At 47.8% G+C, this 15739-nt stretch overlaps 1 protein-coding gene across 5 annotated transcripts in view; it reads left to right on the top strand.

The window, feature by feature from the left end:
- Positions 1 to 15739, top strand: part of DAGLA (diacylglycerol lipase alpha) — a 70859-nt gene that overhangs the window by 46280 nt on the left and 8840 nt on the right. For all 5 annotated transcript variants that reach the window (XR_009747731.1, XM_061479304.1, XM_061479301.1 and 2 more), the window contains 8 exons: positions 2731 to 2865; positions 3493 to 3570; positions 4991 to 5115; positions 6289 to 6445; positions 6750 to 6833; positions 6944 to 7021; positions 12087 to 12167; positions 14276 to 14418. Coding sequence is in view for 4 of the 5 variants with exons in the window: in XM_061479304.1 (XP_061335288.1) it covers positions 2731 to 2865; positions 3493 to 3570; positions 4991 to 5115; positions 6289 to 6445; positions 6750 to 6833; positions 6944 to 7021; positions 12087 to 12167; positions 14276 to 14418 (881 nt within the window). In the remaining variant the exon portion in view is untranslated. The remainder of the gene's footprint in view (positions 1 to 2730; positions 2866 to 3492; positions 3571 to 4990; positions 5116 to 6288; positions 6446 to 6749; positions 6834 to 6943; positions 7022 to 12086; positions 12168 to 14275; positions 14419 to 15739) is intronic.

The following is a 15739-nucleotide window of genomic DNA, read 5'->3' as shown; positions in this document are numbered from 1 at the left end:
ACCATAGCACAAGCACCTTCCATTCCCCCCTGGGAGCACAGCCAGGTCACCTTACTCAGGTACCCAGAGGTGTGTCCGTGTCCCAGGGATGCTGCAGCCAGGCTCCAGAGCTCTGAATGTCCTGGTTTCTGAACAGCTCTATTTTATTCAGGAATGTGAAATATTTCCCTGTATCGAGCTGTTTTAAACAAGCTTCTCATTCTGCAGTGACTGTTTCTACTTTAGATGTTTTTCTTTAGTTCAGGATAAGAGCAGATACCACAATCTTCAAATTCTTTGTGCTATTGAGTTCCCATTTTGCATTCAGCTTGGGCAATTCCCAGGCTCTTTTCTTCACAGAAACAAGCTCTGACTTTGTGTGTCCTGGCATGACAGCGTGTGGAATGAATGCATGTGTAATGGATGAGAAATGAATCCGTTGCTGTCTCTCCCAGTCTTCATGGAAAAAAATGTTCCAATACAGAATCATCATCATCCTCTGGGCTGGAAAATAGTTCTGTGGGGTGGACATAGTGGTTGAGACATGAATGTGGGTCTGGAGTGAAGAGTGAAGTCTGCAGCCCCTGAAGCAAATCGTCAGGGCTACAATCAATCCTACAATAGAATATGAGATGCTCCAGCAAAATCTCATCCTTTGGAAGCAATCATAGAATCGTAGAAGGGTTTGGGTTGGAAGGGACATTAAGGTCATCCAGTTCCAACTCCCTGCCATGAGCAGGGACACCTCACACTAGAGCAGGTTGCTCCAAGCCCCTGTGTCCAACCTGGCCTTGAACACTGCTCCTCTGGGCACCCTGTGCCAGCGCTTCAGCACCCTCACAGGGAAGAGCTGCTTCCTTATATCTAACCTGAACTTCTCTTGTTTCAGTTGGAACCCATCACCCCTTGTCCTATTACTCCAGTCCCTAATGAAGAGTCCCTTTCCAGCATCCTTGTAGCCCCCTTCAGACACTGGAAGCTGCTCTGAGGTCTCCACACAGCCTTCTCTTCTCCAGGCTCAACAGCCCCAATGTTCTCAGCCTGGCTCCATACAGGAGCTGCTCCAGCCCCTGAGCATCCTCGTGGCCTCCTCTGGACTTGCTCCAGCAGCTCCATGGCCTTCTTATGTTGAGGACAGCAGAACTTCACACAGGGCTCCAAGTGGGGTCTCATGGGAGTAGAGCAGAGAGGGTGTTGCTGCCCCTTTGGGTTAATAAGTGGTTTTACTTTGAGGCTGCATTTCATGTGTGCTTATAGGAGATCTGCTAAGCTTTATGGGGTCAGTACTTGAAGGCTGCTGCAGTTGTAATGTCACAGAGGTTACTGCCAGTCCATTTGCTCTTCAAAAGGCACAGTTGGTGTGGAAACCTGCACAATAGGCACCTGAAGCCCTGTTCTTAATGGTGATTTAACTTGCTTTTGTAGGCAAAAGTGAAAAATGAAAGAAAGTAATCTGGCACTCCAGGAGTTTATCAGAGATGAAAGAATATAGGTCATTCCCTGCCAGGAGTGCTTGGGAGAGAAGGGATTTACTTTCTTCCCAGTCAAAGAAGAGACTGAGAGAGATCCTGGCCTGAAATTGAGCCTTTCTGTTAGTGCAGAGCTCAGGCTTTCTACAGACAAAACTGCAGTTGATGCTGAGTAAAGGATGCTCTGAAAACACAGGCTAAAAGTTCAGGGTAAGGCTGTGACAGACCTTGGCAGGAAAGGTTACTGATGGCAGGAGTCAAAATACCAGTACCATTGATGTAGTACAGCCTCAGGGTTACCCTTGTCTGTGAGCCTGCTGGTCTTAGAGATGGCCACATCAGCATTGCCTCTCCAGCTCCCAGGCCATTCTCACTTAGCATCTTTTGTCTTTGTAGTGCAGAGCAAAAGGGAAAATAACACTTTTTTCCTCACACCACCTTTGTCACTCTGCTTTAGAGGCTTTGCTTGACCCTCTCGGGTCACTTCCACTTGTGTCCCTCCTGTGGGGTCTTCCTTTTTTTGGCCACCTTCTCTTCTGGGAACTCTGCGTTTAATGACTCAGATCTTTATCCAGGTTTTCACTTTCAGGCCCTCTTGCTTGGATGCAGTCCAAGATAAACCTGGAAAAGCCTCATAACTTGGTCTGCTCCTTTAGCACCAAGGGCTGCCATCTGTAACACTTGCTTGTTGCAATGAACTCTTTGAAATCACATAGCAAAGAGGATGATGGTGAGCAATGAGCAGCTACAGAGTGGCAGGATTCAAAAGCTGTCGCCTTTATCTGCTTGCAGTGGTGAGCTCTGGGTTAAATATGGACAAAATCAGTGGGGTTTTCATCCTGAGGAGGCTTTGCTCAAATAAAATTGCTTTTGAGGGGCAAGGATGACTCTGAGATGATGCTGGGTTGGGATTTGCTTGGTTCTCCTCATACTTCCTCTGTCTTAATTTGCAGTGTAGAGATGAGACCGTTTCTCTCCCTTTCTGCCTGCTCTGTTTTGATGGTGAGGTGCTCTGTTTGCCCACACATCAGCACCAAGTGTAGTACAAACTCGGCCTCAGCTGAAGCCTCTCAGTGTGACTATGTAAAAATAAACAGGATCCTCATCTGATCAGGCCAGATATGGTGTTCCCTAAAGGAATCTCGTGGATGGTTTGGTGTGTGCGCTATGGAAATGAGGCCATTGCTGCCGCAATGGTTCTCGTTCCGTGGCCTGTTTCGAAGCTCCTCATACCCAAACTCCTCCTTCTTCTCCTAAACTCTTCTCTCCCTGGATTTTGCAGGATGCCTATTCAGAAATTGCCTACCTTTTTGCTGAGTTCTTCCGAGACCTTGACATCGTCCCATCTGACATCATTGCAGGCCTGGTTCTTCTGCGCCAACGGCAGCGGGCAAAGCGCAACGCTGTGCTGGATGAGGTGGGTGGAGAGGGCATCCCTCTTGGCCTCTGACTTAACCTGCTGCTCTTGACTCACTCTCTGAGACCGCATGACTCTGCCCACCTCCTTCGTGGTGCGTGTGATGGGCTATTGCCAGTCACTGAGCTGGAAAATAAAGGTATTAACTGCTTGAGCAGCTTTTCCCAAGGCTCCCAAAAGGCCCAGCTTGGGAAATCCATCATCTTTGCTAGGCAGGTGACACAGATTGAGTCTATAGTCTAACCCCAAGAGGGCCTGAAGGAGGTGGTAGGTGCTTGGGAGTGAGTGGGATGATTACTCCTCCTCTACACAGTAATGTGGAGAAGATTCCAGCATCTGGGAAAAGCTGCAGGAGGAGCTTTAAGGGCAAAATTCCTAAATTCCAAGCCATTATTGGCATTGAGATTTGTGGATCATCAACCCAGTAGAAAATGGGGTTAGCTTCTCTCAGAGGTGGGGTTCAGACAGCAATGAGCAAGAACAGCAGAATTGGACCCAGTTAGAGGAGACTGGTTGGGATACTTGAGAGCATCTTGTCCCAGGTTGCACAGTACTCTCTGTTTCTCAGGTGTAGCTTTGTTTTGGTGTCACAGGGAAGAATCTTTCTTGTGTGTTTGTGACTTACAGGCAAACAATGACATTTTAGCTTTTCTGTCTGGGATGCCAGTGACCAGGAACACGAAGTACCTGGATCTGAAAAACGCGGTAAGTGGCTGCATTGTGAACTTGCAAACCCATCCTGCTTCCTTGTGTTGCCTGTTTTCTCTTTCTCAGTGCCTTCTCTCACTCCTTTCTGCCCTTTTCTGGACTAATCAAAGAAATGAAAGATTAGTACAGCAGAAACAGACTGGTTTGGGTTGGAAGGGACCTTAAAGCTCATCCAGTTCAACCCCCTGCCATGGGGAGGGACACCTTCCACTAGAGCAGGATCATCTAAGCCCCATCCAATGTAATAACACGTGCTCTCTGGAGGCTTTTAAAGCATCACCTGTAAGGCATTCTCTCTGCCTTCTGTGTGGTGGGAGGTGGTAGGATTCCCACTTAGGGGAAGGCAGCGTGAGGTTTGTCCAACACCAGGGGTATGAGCTGAGTGCTGCCCCCAGGAGCATCATGCAGAGCTCCCTATGGAAGTACCACCAGGCAGGGCTCCATCTTGGAAAGGACAGGGAGCTGCCTGGAGTGAGGATGGAGCCTTCCTCCCTGTGGCTGCTTGTCAGCAGCTCTCAGGATGGGAATGCCAGCTGTCTGTTCTGTGTGGATTAAGCTTGGTTTTCTTCTGGCATGCTGCTATTGCAGCCCTTCATGGGGCACACTGTATTCACCCCCTTGATTAGATGATATGGCTGCAAAAGTGACCCAATCCCAGCATCTCTGATGGAGTGCTTCTGTATTTAACCTCCTTGTGGCTCTGCTGTGTTTAACACTCACACCCTGCCTGTGCTCAGCCTGTCTCTCCTGAATAGGAGAGTGCAGGGAGAGAGGGAAGCAGAGCTCATAGGAGACCCTGCTGAGGTATGAGCCCCCAGACTGGCTTTATGGCCCTCTCTGTGCATCCTATGGCCTGTGACTATGTGGAAGTATATTTAGAGAGCTCAACTTCTTGCAACTCCACAGAATCCCCAACTGGTTTGGGCTGGAAGGGGACCTTAAAGCTCATCCAGTTCCAACCCCCTGCCATGGGCAGGTATACCTTCCACTAGAGCAGGTTGCTCCAAGCCCAGTCCTGTATTGCAGACCTCTGATTAAACTAGCTTATCTCCTCAACTATGAGGAGAGCCCCCAGGGGATGGCTTTCTTTGAGCAAGGTGTTGGATACACAGAGGAAGATTTCTCTAGAACTAACTGCTACTTTTGTTAAAGAGCTGTGGGGGCCCTTCCATGCAGGGAGAACAGGAGTAGCTGCACTGTGCTGTGCTTGGGAGGGGTTGCCTCTCTCCCAGCACCACCAGCTTGTGCAGCCACCTGCAAAACGCTGACAGTGCTGCTCTGGTGGTGCTGAGAGAGCAGGTTGGTGCTCAGAAAGAAGGGTGCACGTGTCTAATCATGATGGAAGAAGGGAACCAGTAGGAGAACCTCACTGTCTAAAAGGGAATATGGCCTTTAGCAAGTCTCTTGTCTCTTTCAGCAAGAGATGCAGCGGTACAAAGAGGTGTGTTACTACATGCTGTTTGCCCTGGCTGCCTATGGCTGGCCCATATACCTGATGAGGAAGCCCACATGTGGACTCTGTCGCCTGGCCAGATCCTGCTCGTGAGTGGCCATCCTGTCTATCGCTCTGCCTTTTCCCCTTTCCCCTTCTGTTTTCCCCAGATTTAGATATATCCTTTCCTTCAACAGTTTACTCTCCATCACCGCTCTACTTCTTCCTCTTCTCTTTTCTTCCTTATCATGCTTTTTCTTTCCATCTCCAACTCTGTCCCTTCATACTCCAATGTCTTTCCCCTCAACCTCTTCCTTTACAGTTGCTTATCTGCTTACCTTGTTAAATAAACCAGACTGCCCTACGCTCTGTCCTCTCTGGTGCACTAAGGATCATGCCAGTCCTGTGCAGTATGAACAGCCAGGAGAGAGAACTCATCTGGCACAAGGCTGCTTTCACATTGAGGCAAAACAGCTGTCTGGGAGCTCAGAAATCAAATGTATCAGCAAGCCTAGATAAGCAGGGAGTTGACATTTGGGTCTCTATTAAAGCCTTGGCAAGACTTGGCCAGTCTGTGCTGTGTTCTCTGTGACTAATTGTTTTCTTCCTGCCGTGCTCTGTGGTGCTCACCTCATGGTAGCAAGGCTGTAGTTCAGTGCAGGATATATTGGGTTTAAAGGTTTGCTTTCTGCTGCCATAATGCTGGCATCAGCTTCTCTTTGGGGTTGAGCTTTTTGCACTGAAGCAGGTTGACTGCTGTGCTGAACCTATGAGGAGGAATCTCCTTCCTTTTATTTGGGAAGTGTTTCATAAGGGAAAGAAGGAGAAATAAATCTGTGCTTCTGTTTTTGGCCTTGGATGATGATTCTAGACCTGTTTTCTGTTTTTGTTATAAATAGACCTTGAGCTCAGTATGATTCTAGACCTGCTCCTTGTTATAAATAGATCTAGAGCTCAATACATGCTGGCTGCTTGGTGCGTTGAAGCAATGTAGGACTGCACTGTGAGGCATAGTATCCCTTGAGGAGAGATCCCAGCTCCACCATGCATCGAGTCCTTGGGGACCGGTGGCACTGCAGCTCTCTCTGGTGCTCAGAAAGGAAACTACATCGGCTCTCAGCGCTCCTTTTTGATGCTGCAGCATCAGTTGTGTGCTCTTAGGTGCAAGAGCTCCTATCAGGGGAGGGCATCACTGCAGGGTCTGTCTTTCTCTCTAGGAATTCTGCTCTAAAGCCAATCTCTTCCACATTCCTCTTTTCCTCAAAGCTATTGCTCTTCTGCAGATGTTGCTGTCTGTGTCCTTCACGTCCCCGCTATGCACCTAGTGTCACCATTGAGGAGGACAACTGCTGTGGCTGCAACGCCATTGCCATCCGCCGCCACTTCTTGGATGAGAACATGACCTCGGTGGATATTGTCTACACATCGTGCCATGATGCGGTAAGAACCTGCAACCCTTTGGGCTATGCTCCTAAGGCACTTCCTAAGGGGATTTATGGGATTCCAGGTGTAGTGGAACAAAGGAGGAAACTTGAAGCCTTTTTTTCTGACCTTAGAGCTTCCCATCCTATCTCTTCATCAAGGAGTTCTGTCACTTGGACAGAAATATTTGCTAAAGGCAGAAATCATCGCTGAAAGGAGTGCTTACACATAAGGCATAATCTGTCACACCATTGCCTCCTTTTCCCTGGGAATAATTAAACAGGAATGTCTCACCTGATTGCTAGTCCTGGATATTTTCCAGGTTTATGAAACACCTTTCTATGTGGCTGTGGACCATGATAAGAAGAAGGTGGTCATTAGTATCCGAGGAACTCTGTCTCCAAAAGTAAGTGCCTCGCATCCCCTTTGCTCCCCTGGCAAACTTTCAGGGGGGGTCTCAGGCCTTCCTGGCTCATGCTTGATTTACCTGAAGGACAACAATGGCTTTTCTTCCAGGATGCCCTGACAGACCTAACTGGGGATGCAGAGCGCCTTCCAGTTGAGGGTCACCATGGGACATGGCTGGGCCACAAGGTGTGTAAAAGAAGAAAACCCCAAACCAAACAAAGAGCCCCCCCAAAACCCCAAACAAACAAAATCCCCCCCCCCCCAAATAACCAACCCAACCCCAAACCCCACACTTTTCTCATGTTTTGACTTGAGAAAACAAGTGGTTTGAATTGCTTGAGGTACTTCTAAGGGAGTTACATGATTGCAGTGAAATGGCTTGGAGCTGTTAATACAAAATCCTTAGTTGTAACTGTTAAACCCACTATGTGTGTAATTAAAACCTCCCATATAATTAGTGCAAACCAAGCAGTAAAAGGCATCTGTGGAGATCTAGAACAAAATTATTGGATTCATTGAGAGGACTTCTTCTTCCAATGACCTTTTCAGAGCTTGCAATCAGACCCTGAGGATGTGTTTAGAATTCTCTGGCCATGAGATGGGCACTGAACCTCATCCAAGGGAACTGGCAGGACTTGTGCCTGTGTAATGAGACTGATGCTATGGGTCTGTGTTAGTGATCAGATCTGGGTTGATTAAATCCATTGATTCTAGAGCTGATCTTTGCCCCAGTCCAGCAAAATAGTGACGTGCACACTGAGTTTCAAGCTTATCAGGGATTTGGCAGCTTCTCAAGATGCAGGGCCAGATTGGGAAGGAAAAATCCCAACTGGAGGTTGTGTGTGTTGGAGGGAATGTGGAGGTTGCTGGAAATGCTGCTGCTGCTCAAGGAGATGAGACGTTGCTGATCATCTGCTTCGGGTCCCTTTGGGCAGGACATTGATGCTGCAACTCCATGGGAGTAGGGAGGTGGGAGCTCCTGCTTCCTTCATGATATTCTGCTTGAAAGATGAACCTTTTCCATGTGCTCTGATGCTTGGCTTTGGGAAGTAGAGGATAGTAGCTGATAGCTACATACTCAAATGCTCAGTTGGGTATGGGTCTGATAAAGAAATGCTCACCTAAGAAAGTCTTGTTTGGACTCTGCAGGCTCCAAGTCTCCCAGAGCAGGTAGTCTTGAAAAGTGTTGTGTACTTCCATTTGGCTAATGGGCATCTTTTTTCTTTCATAAAATCCTAGAATCCCAGCCTGGTTTGTGTTGGAAGGGAGCTTAAAGCTCCTCCAGCTCCAACCCCAACCCCTTCCACTAGAGCAGCTTGCTCCAAGCCCCTGCGTCCAACCTGGCCTTGAACACTGCCAGGGATGGGGCAGCCACAGCTTCTCTGGGCACCCTGTGCCAGCGCCTCAGCACCCTCCCAGGGAAGAGCTTCTGCCTAAGAGCTCATCTCAGTCTCCCCTCGGGCAGGTTCAAGCCATTCCCCTTGGCCTGTCCCTACAGGCCCTTGTCCCAAGCCCCTCTCCAGGTTTCCTGCAGCCCCTTCAGGCACTGGAGCTGCTCTCAGGTCTCCCCTTCAGGAGCCTTCTCTTGTCCAGGCTGCCCCAGCCCAGCTCTCTCAGCCTGGCTCCAGAGCAGAGCTGCTCCAGCCTTGCAGCATCTCCGTGGCCTCGTCTGGCTTTGCTCCAACAGCTCCACGTCCCTCTTGTGCTGCTGCCTCAGAGCTGGATCAGGACTGCAGGGGGGGTCTCCCCAGAGCACAGCAAAGGGGGAGAATCCCCTCCCTTGACCTGCTGCTCATGCTCTGGGGATCAGCCCAGCACACGGGGGAGTTCTGGGCTACAAGCACCCAGGAGAAAATGAATTAGAAAATGAGGAAATTAACCCAGCAATTACCCAGGGCATGTTATGGAAGCAGCAAAAAGAGGTAGTATTTTGTCACAGAACTGCTATTTAGCTATGGGAATCTTTGCTATTGATCTGACATTGCTGGAGTGTTGTCTCTGCTGTTGCTGCTGATGTTGCTTCGCTTTGTGCTAATTCATTTAGCTCAAAGTGACTTTGCCCATCAATGTGATCAACAGCTCATGCAAAGGAAGGTGAAAGGAAAGCAAAGGGCAGTGAGGGGGAATTTGTTCTAGTGTACAGAAAAGCTCCTAATGGATCCTTGCAGAAGTTGGTTTTCTTTTGATCTCCATGTGCAAACATTCATGTGCCAGTGACTTACATGAAACGTTCTCAGCTCATTCCCTTGGTTCTATAGTGAGGTTGTATTCGGCCTTTATGTTATTTCTTGTTTTGACTGTTGCTAATACAGAGCTATAGCTTTATCTCAAATTATTATCAATATGAATCTTCAGACTATAATGTGCTGCTCACTCCTGAGGGGAAACTAATGGAGATAATAGAATTTAAATCCTCCATCCTAATGCATTTTTAATGTCCAGAAGTCAACTTGAATATACAAATAAATGAAGTGCTTTGCAAACACATTTAATTTGGAGCAAAGGACTCGGCTGTCCGGGAGCTTTCTGTGAGTTGTTTGATGTCTGTTCTTGTTCTTGCTGGTTCTGTCCTGCACATCCAACAGGCCTCTTATCTCCACCTGCAGAGCTCTCCTGGTGCTGGGCTTCACGTGGTGCCGATCACACATCCCACTAGTTAAACCTCTTGATGTTCACATGAGCTGCCTTATCGCTCCGCTGCTACCACAGCTCAAAGTGTTTCACTGCTTGGGTCGCTGTGGATGCCACAGTTAGTACAGCATGGCAACAGATTGGTTTGTGCTGGAAGGGAGCTTAAAGCTCATCCAGCTCCAATCCCCTGCCACAGGCAGGGACACCTTCCACTAGAGCAGCTTGCTCCAAGCCCCTGTGTCCAACCTGGCCTCAATCTCAATCTCCCCTCTGGCAGGTTAAAGCCATTCCCCTTGTCCTGTCCCTGCAGGCCCTTGTCCAGAGCCCCTCTCCAGGTTTCTTATAGAGCTCTCTGAGCTATTTTGCGTCAAAACTCACAGCTGGAACTAACATTTAGGGCTTAGCATGCCAGAAAAAAAGAGGGATTTTTAGAATGTGGAGGGGAATGAACCACAAAAACCAATCCAGCTTCACAGTATTTGAAATAAAACCCACTGATTTTGTAACAAAATTCATTTTAACATAATCATAAGGCGAGAACATCAATGAACACTTAACTCTGGTGAACTGATATAGAACAAAACTACTAAAATGATGATGTTATGGAGGTTGATTTGTGGTGCTGAGCCAGCTGGGATGACAAGAAGCTGCCAGAAGGAAGTTCAGCCATGATGACAGCTCTTCCTGCTTCCATAGAACACTCAGTAATAGCAAGAACTTCCCATTCAAGCTCTTTATTCTACCCAATACACCCCCTTTATGGGTTTTTACCCCCAATTCAAATATCCCTCAGCAGTTTAACGCCTTCAGACTGCAGTACAATAGACTATTCCCCTTTCCTTCCATCTCCACTGTGGTTATTTACATATGAGCGTCCATAACTAAACTCAAATAGATTTATTCCTTGAAAACTTAGGAAACAGGGTCCATTTAAATAGCAAGCCTACATTTAACACTGCAGTGATGAAAGGCTCATTCCATACTATTAAAATCACTGTCTATATTAGAATATCATTATCAAACCTATCGCTATCAGCCTGACTAACAGCCCATTATTAATATCACCACAGATTTAGGTCATGCTATTCAAAAATAGCATCCTAAATTCATGTTAGGACTTTATGTAAGTAGTTTTGTCATTCACTTCTCATTAGAGAAGGAACTGGAGACTCCTCTGAATGCTGCAGAGAGATGGGAACACAGGCATGGAATATGGTGGCATCTGCTTTTGATGATGCTGGTGCTGTTACAGGTGTCCCATTTGCAGGCTCAGCGCAATCACCATGGTCTGTTCTTTCTCTTCAGGACTCACATTGGGTTTGATGATGTGTTCGGTATTGAGGGCTTTGAATGCTCCATATTGCTGTGCTTTTTGAGAGGGGCATCAGTTCCTTAATGCCCAAAGCAGGGGGTTGGAACTGGACGATCTTAAGGTCCTTTCCAACCCTAACCATTCTATGATTCTACGTCACAGAGATTCACCAGTGCTCAGTAACATTCACTTTGTACTTCAGCTGTTTTCAGGTAGGGGTGTAATGCAATATAGCAGAGGAGATGATCTTCCTGGGTTTAGACCAGCCCAGGCAATGTGAATTCTTTGAGGTCTGTAATCCCCATATTCAAGCAGATCATTTCTGTTAACCCATGTTCACCCTGGACTACAGGACTGGTATTCAGCCCTTGGACTTCACGTTTGCCTAGTACTGAATTAAACTCTAGTGAAGACATAACCAAGAACAGGTTATAAGCAATGGCGTTAACCTGCCAGAGGGGAAACTGAGATGAGCTCTTAGGCAGAAGTTTTTCCCTGTGAGGGTGCTGAGGCGCTGGCACAGGGTGCCCAGAGAAGCTGTGGCTGCCCCATCCCTGGCAGTGCTCAAGGGCAGGTTGGACACAGGGGCTTGGAGCATCCTTCTCTAGTGAAAGGTCTCCCTGCCCATGGCAGGGGGTTGGAGCTGGATGAGCTTTAAGCTCCCTTCCAACCCAAACCATTCTGTGGTTCTATTTATGCAGTGGACTGAATGCTGGTTTGTAACAGATCAGCTGCATCTGTAATTATTGCAGAGGGAGAAACACTCTTCAGCTGCAGCCATCAGCAGGGAGGATAAATGCTTAGACCCAGACTGTTGGCTCGTTTCACATCTTCCAGCAGTGCTTAGCTTCTAGTGAGTAAAAACCCTTTAATAATATGTGATAATCATAAAATCATAGCGCCATGGAGTGATTTGGGTTGGAAGGGACCTCAAAGTTCATCCGGTTCCAGCCCCCTGCCACAACCTTGTGTTTAAGCAGTGGGTTGTTTTGTTGTGGTTGATTCATTTTCTTCCTGGACTTTGCATTGTGAGCCCAGGGCTGAGCCTTTGAGTATTACCTTAGTTTAAGAGCTGTCATTACTTGCAGGCAGTTTGTGGCTCTGGTAATCAGTGAGGGAGGACATCTGCCTAATGAAGTCTATTCCTCACTATGGAGTGGAGTCAGTCTTCTTCCTCAAGCCTGACACATGCTGTGTGGCATTCTGGAGCTTATCCAGCCTTCGGGGCAGCGTAGTGTCTGCTAAATGTTCAGATTGGGAGCTGATATGTGACCATTTACATTCTGTTCTGCTTTCATGTTTCCTCAGGGAATGGTGCTATCTGCTGAGTACATCAAGAAGAAACTGGAACAAGAGATGGTGCTTTCTCAAGCTTTTGGAAGAGACTTAGTGAGTATTAGTTTTCCCTTATCCTTGTGGGCTATACCGAAGCGATTTCCCTAAAACACTGGTTTTAGGGAAACCTCAGTGTCCCTGAATGTTGTTCTGATTTCCCAAATCTTTCCAACCCTCTGGATTGCCACACAGGGAGCTCATTCAGTATTCCCCCAAGGCTTTTTTATTGTGAAACCACCAACTCTACAAAGCTCCTGGTGATGGTTTTTGTTTTTCTCAGGCAAAGCTAAGGTCGGAAATCCCATTTGGTGGCAATGCAGGACAGGGAACACTAAAACCAAATCGACAGGAACTAAAATCTCATTTCTGTGGAGATCCTCTTTGGAGGTAGCAATGGGATGCTGCGCTGACTGCCTCTGTGTGCACATTTCTTGGGATAGACAGCTAGCAGAGGACCCAAGAGAGGTGTTAGGAAGCAGCTTCCCTTAGCGTATATGTCAGTAATAGCACAGCGTGTCCCTCTTTGGGAGGGAACTTCTGAACTGCCTGATTCCTTGATATCAGACAGCATTCTTCTTCCCATGCCCAAAGAGTGCTTGGCCTGAGCAGTTCCCATGGGGAAAATAGCAGTAGCTAAAGGAAGAATGAAAAGAGGGATAAAAGCCTCAATGGTTCCCCTAAACTTGAGTCAGAATCATAGAATCACAGCCTAGTTTGTGCTGGAAGGGAGCTTAAAGCCCATCCAGTTCCACCCCCTGCCACGGGCAGGGACACCTTCCACTAGAGCAGCTTGCTCCAAGCCCCTGTGTCCAACCTGGCCTTGAACACTGCCAGGGATGGGGCAGCCACAGCTTCTCTGGGCACCCTGTGCCAGCGCCTCAGCACCCTCCCAGGGAAGAGCTTCTGCCTAAGAGCTCATCTCAGTCTCCCCTCTGGCAGGTTCAAGCCATTCCCCTTGGCCTGTCCCTACAGGCCCTTGTCCCAAGCCCCTCTCCAGGTTTCCTGCAGCCCCTTTAGGCACTGGAGCTGCTCTGAGGTCTCCCTGGAGCCTCCTCTAGGCTGAACAGGGCCAGTCGCATTCTGTTCAGTTTGAAGCTGGCTTTCTGTGTATTGGGTTCAACCTCTAACTGAGGAAATAGTGTAATGAGCTGGACCTGACCCACAAAGATGGAGAGAGTTTGATTAATATGGAGCAACCTTCTTGTGCGTGGAAAATTAAGAGTTGTCTGAAGCTGAACTGTGATCAATACCTGACAAAGTGCTGTGACCAGAACATTAATGCCATCCCAGGCCATACCAAAGGTTCACCTACCCCAGTGCACTGTTCCTTAACAATAAACCAGCAGTGCCAGTTACCAGCAACAGATCTTCAGGGATAAAGTATAAGTGAGGTGTATAAAGTCTTAAATCTCCCCCAGCATTCACCTTACTGACTGTAACAGGCAGGGTGGTGGCTTGGAGGTGGCCTTGAGAAGGAAAATGGCACAAAGATAGATCCTTCTTGTGGGTTGGTCTTACGTTCTGTGTGTGCTTTGTAATCTAATGCAGGAAGTCAGTGTATTCCCAGGTGCTGGATAACAAAAACAGTATAAAACATTAAGGAATACTTCTGTCTCTTTGTTACTTGAGCAGTGTCCTGCTGTTGGGAGCATCTAGACTTAGAAGACTACTATCAAAGTGCTACTTGGATTCCTGCTATTCAGTGTTGGAATTCCTGAAAGCAAGTCATTTCTAGAACCTGGAGACCTCAGTCTGGGAGCCTGGAGTCAGATATCAGAAGGCTCATATCAAATCCTAAATAACTTGTGTACATTCCCTTTTTCTTACTTCCTTTTGTGTTTTATTGAAGACCCAGTAGGTCAAACACTGCCTGATAGAGATGTAGGAGAGAATAAACAAGAGGATGAAATCTAGCATCCCTTCAGCAACACTGCAGGGCAGGAGTGTGCCACTGTGACTTAGTCTAGGCAGTGTAAATCAGAACTCTGCTTCCATTTCACATCTAACATACCCTCACTAGTTCCTGTTGATGGAGGAGCTGGTGAGCTGGGGTACTCATGTATAGGAAAGACTTAGAGCAGGGGAAAAGGGACACATTTGGGGACTGTGGGCTTACCTTTTGCTCTGAGCTGAATTTCTTGTTTTATGGCTTTTGTTTCCAGGGGAGAGGAACAAAACACTATGGCCTGATCGTGGTTGGTCATTCCCTAGGGGCTGGCACAGCTGCCATCCTGTCCTTCCTCTTGCGTCCGCAGTACCCATCACTCAAGTGCTTTGCCTATTCTCCCCCAGGTGGGCTGCTGAGGTAGGTGTTGGGATGGACTGATGAGGGGGGGGGGTGTGTAGTTGTAGCTGGATCAGATCCTGTTTGTGATGCTCTGAGGAGCAGTAGAAGACAAGTCTCTGCTCTGAGAAGCTTGCAGGAAAATGGAAAGGCTGAAAGCTCTTGGCAGCTTTTGCTCTGTGATACAGTTTAGGTTGCGATTGCATATGGCCAGTTTCCCAGGTATCCCAATTTAGGCCTTAGCTGTCTGTGGCTATAGCTCTGATTTCAGCCTGACTAGTGGAAAATGCTCACTGAGTGGACAAGGTGCACTTCCATAGAACCCCAGACTGGTTTGTGTTGGAAGGGACCTTAAAGCTCATCCAGTTCCAACCCTTGCTATGGGCAGGGACACCTTCCACTACACCAGATTGTTCAGTTTTCCTTATTCTCTGCACAGTGCCAGTGTCTCCTCTCCCCACCTGCTGTGAATAGATGTACAAGAAGGGAGATATCTGACCAAGTGTAGATTTCTACATGAGTTGATGTAGTTGTTTGAATTCCTTTTGCAGCTGACAATGAATTTGGCACTTCTGGAGGGTGATATCTGTCATTCTAGAGTGAGTGCCTAGAATAGGTCAGATTCATGTGTTTCTTGGGTGCCTGTTTCTCTCCCTTTGCTGTAGGAGGGATCTAGGGTAGCTGCCATGGACATCTTTAAAGAGAAGCGTGGTGAATTCCTCCCACTGTAGACTGGGACAGACCAGCTGATCATGTTATTTATGTGGCAGCCAAACCAGACTATCCCACTTGGTCGCTGTGGAGTGACATAAAGTCTTTCCAGTTGTGGCAGACCTCATGGGGGCACTTAAAAGCAGCTATGGATTACCAGAAGCTTCTTGTGATAATTACTGCATCATGTTCCAGGAGCAGGCAAAGGGTTTTACTCCATCCTGCTAATGTATCTGGATACTGGCCTTGCTGTGACAGTTATCCCTGGTCTTCAGCTGCAGAGGAGTTGCTCTGTAGGATGTTTCTTGAGGGTTGATGGCTTTTTGCTCAGTTTCCACTCCTGACAGCCCTCAGGCCAAGCTGTGCTGTGTTACCTCAACTGGTTCAGGGGTGCCTTTAACTGCCACACTTCTGTTGGGTTGTGATTCATGCCCAGGATCACCTCTAGGTCAGTGATGCAGCCTCTGCCTGTGGGAAGTGGTTTGGAGCATCTCTAAGAGGGTGGCTGATTGCACAACCAGCTCATAGAGTGGAAGGCTTAACTCCCTCTTACCTCAGTTCTCAGGTTGCTACAGAAGGTGGCCACCTTAGTTCTACAGCATCTTTGTAAAGTAGTTTCAGGAGGATGGGA

This window comes from Pezoporus flaviventris, unplaced genomic scaffold (genome assembly GCF_033815535.1).
Source record: "Pezoporus flaviventris isolate CSIRO_AGI_PZ_B2104156 unplaced genomic scaffold, CSIRO_AGI_Pfla_v1 ptg000145l, whole genome shotgun sequence".
NCBI lineage: Eukaryota > Metazoa > Chordata > Aves > Psittaciformes > Psittacidae > Pezoporus > Pezoporus flaviventris.
The sequence above is the reverse complement of the archived record's forward strand: the minus strand, read 5'-3'. Positions and strand labels throughout refer to the sequence as shown.